This window comes from Sceloporus undulatus, chromosome 2, assembly GCF_019175285.1.
Source record: "Sceloporus undulatus isolate JIND9_A2432 ecotype Alabama chromosome 2, SceUnd_v1.1, whole genome shotgun sequence".
Taxonomy (NCBI): Eukaryota; Metazoa; Chordata; class Lepidosauria; order Squamata; family Phrynosomatidae; genus Sceloporus; species Sceloporus undulatus.
In genome coordinates this window covers 13,999,165-14,001,674 of record NC_056523.1, presented here as the reverse complement: position 1 = coordinate 14,001,674, position 2,510 = coordinate 13,999,165, and the positions used below count along the sequence as shown (strand labels likewise).

General features: G+C 45.7%; 1 protein-coding gene across 1 annotated transcript; it reads left to right on the top strand.

Annotated features, from left to right (window-relative positions):
- Positions 1-919: 919 nt before the first annotated feature.
- On the top strand, positions 920-2,361 carry LOC121923801 (E3 ubiquitin-protein ligase TRIM17-like). The gene is made up of 2 exons (XM_042454597.1): positions 920-1,460; positions 2,344-2,361. Exons 1-2 carry the CDS (start codon positions 1,014-1,016, stop codon positions 2,359-2,361), a joined length of 465 nt encoding a protein of 154 aa, XP_042310531.1. The 5' UTR covers positions 920-1,013.
- The last annotated feature ends 149 nt before the right edge of the window (positions 2,362-2,510 follow it).

The following is a 2,510-nucleotide window of genomic DNA, read 5'->3' as shown; positions in this document are numbered from 1 at the left end:
ACACGAAAACGGGGACTTTTCAGAGATTTTGGTGTGATTTTGGTGCCTGGCTCTATTTCAGTGCATTTTTGGTGACTTTTGCCCATTTCAGCTCCAGCCCTGACTCTGAGGTGAGGGAAGCTGGCTACAGAGCAACCAACCCTTTGGACTGGAGTGTCACACATTCACAGTTTTCAGCCAATCAGAGAGAGGACTGGAGAGTGGTCGCCGCCCCTGCCCTCAGGAAGCTTCTCTCTCTCTCTCTCTCAGCCCCCGACTCCCTCTTAAGTCTAGCTTTCTTAGACTTAAGTGTACTTCCTCAGATGCATGGGAAATGTAGTTCATTGTAGCACCAGAGCTCTTTCTCACAAAACTACAATTCCCAGTGTTCCCTAGCATTGAGCCAGGGCAGTTAAAGCGGTCTCAAACTGGATTATTTCTGCAGTATGGATTGGACCTTGAGCATTTTTAATAACGAAGGTCCAAAACACACTGCAGAAATAATCCAGTTTGTGACCACTTTAACTCTCCTGGCTCAGTGCTAGGGAATCCTGGGAATTGTAGTTTGCTGAGGCACCAGAGCAATTTTTGATAAAGAAGGCTCAATGTCTCACAAAACTACACTTCCCAGGGTTCCCTAGCACTGAGCCAGAGCAGCTAAAGCAGTCTCAAACTGGATTATTTCTGCAGTGTGGTTGCAGCTGAACATGTTTCTATTTGGCACAAAGCTTCCTGAACGCCCTTCATGTCAAAATAAATATCTTAAAAGGACTGAAAGATTCTTTGTTTGGTTCAATGGTGATTTTGAGGGTTGAAATAAGTTACAATTATTTTTATTCAATTATGTTTACGTTTATTTGCAAAACATCCGCCGTTTTAACATTATGGGAATTTTCTGGGAATTGTGACTGAATATTCCGTGTGATCTGGGGGGATTCAGTGGGTTTTGGACAAACATTTTGGGGAATTATCTTCGAGGCTTGTTGGCAACACTGAAAGGAAACGAAAGTAACTCTGCTGTTTGTAAGACAGACATGGCTGGTGCTTCTGCTGTTGCTGATAGGGATCCCATCAAGGATCTCTGTGAGGAAGCCACCTGTTCTGTTTGCCTGGAATATTTCAAGGATCCAGTGAGCACAGAGTGTGGGCACAATTTCTGCCAAGCCTGCCTGACCCAGTGCTGGAAGGAATCTGGCTTTGCGGAGATCTCCTGTCCTCAGTGCAGAGAAAAAGTTTTGCAAAGGAACCTCAGGCCCAATCGGCAGCTGGCTAATGTGGTGGAGATAGCCAAGAAACTGAGTTTTCAGGGAGGAAGGAGCCAGGAGGCAGAAGAAAAATGGAGAGGCTGCAAGAAGCACCAGGAGCCCTTCAAGCTCTTCTGTACGCACCACAGAGCTCCCATCTGTGTGGTGTGTGACAAGGCAAAGGAGCACAAATATCACAAGGTGATTCCTCTGGATGAGGCCTCGAAAGCATACAAGGTAGGAGGGTGTTGCTGCAGTCTATCTCCACTCCCAATACAGAAGAACAGTTGGTAGTTCAGATCAAAACCTGAGACCTGGGGATGGCCCCTGCCCTTGCCATTCAGTATCATGCCTTAAGTACCAACCGCAGTTGTTCACAGTTTGTGGTACAAAGACACATAAAGAAGATATTTCCTTTTAGAAATTTGGCCAAGGAGTCAAACAGGAATCCCCAGCACCACCTTCTGAGAAAGAAGAAAGAAAACAGTACCTTCAAGCCCCATTCCAGAGCACAACTCACAAGGATACAATGGTTGATGGTATCAAAAGTTGCTCAGAGGTCCAGCAGAACCAACAGGGATACATTTTCCCTGTCTAATTCCCTGCATAGGTCATACCACTAAGGCGACCAAAGCACTTTCTGTCCCATAGCCAGACCTAACCAGACTGACAAGGATCTAGATAATCTGTGTCATCCAGGATCACCAGGAGTTGAGAAGCCACCACATACTCTAGCCCTTTGCCCCAAAATGGAAAGTTGTAGACTGGCCTATAGTTATCTGATATAGTAGGATCGAGGGAAGGTTTTTCAGAAGAGGTCTCATCATAGCCTCCTTCAGACATGTTGGGACCCTGGCCTGTTTAGTAAGCCTGGAAGGGCAAGGATCTAGAAAAGATGGGATGTCTCCCACCTCTCCAAGGATCCTGCCCACATCCTCAGGTTGCAGAAATTGAAACGTATCCATCCATGCTAGACAAGCAGGAGCCATGGTTACAGTCAAAGGAACTGTATCACCTCTGGCATCTAAGTCAGAGCAAATCCAAGTGATTTTAACTGCAAAATGGTGGGCAAATTTTTCACAATAAACTATTGAGTGGCGTACATTCTCCTCTGCTCCAGATTGCAACAGATCCCTGACTACCTGAAAGAACTCAGCTGAACCGTTCTGTGCAGCTGCAGTAGTTTTAGCCAGAAGGGTCTTTTTTGCCACCTTTATTGCTCTACCATATGCTTTCAGGTAAATTTTAGCTTGTTTCCAGTATTCCAGACAGGATACTTAGGAGCGA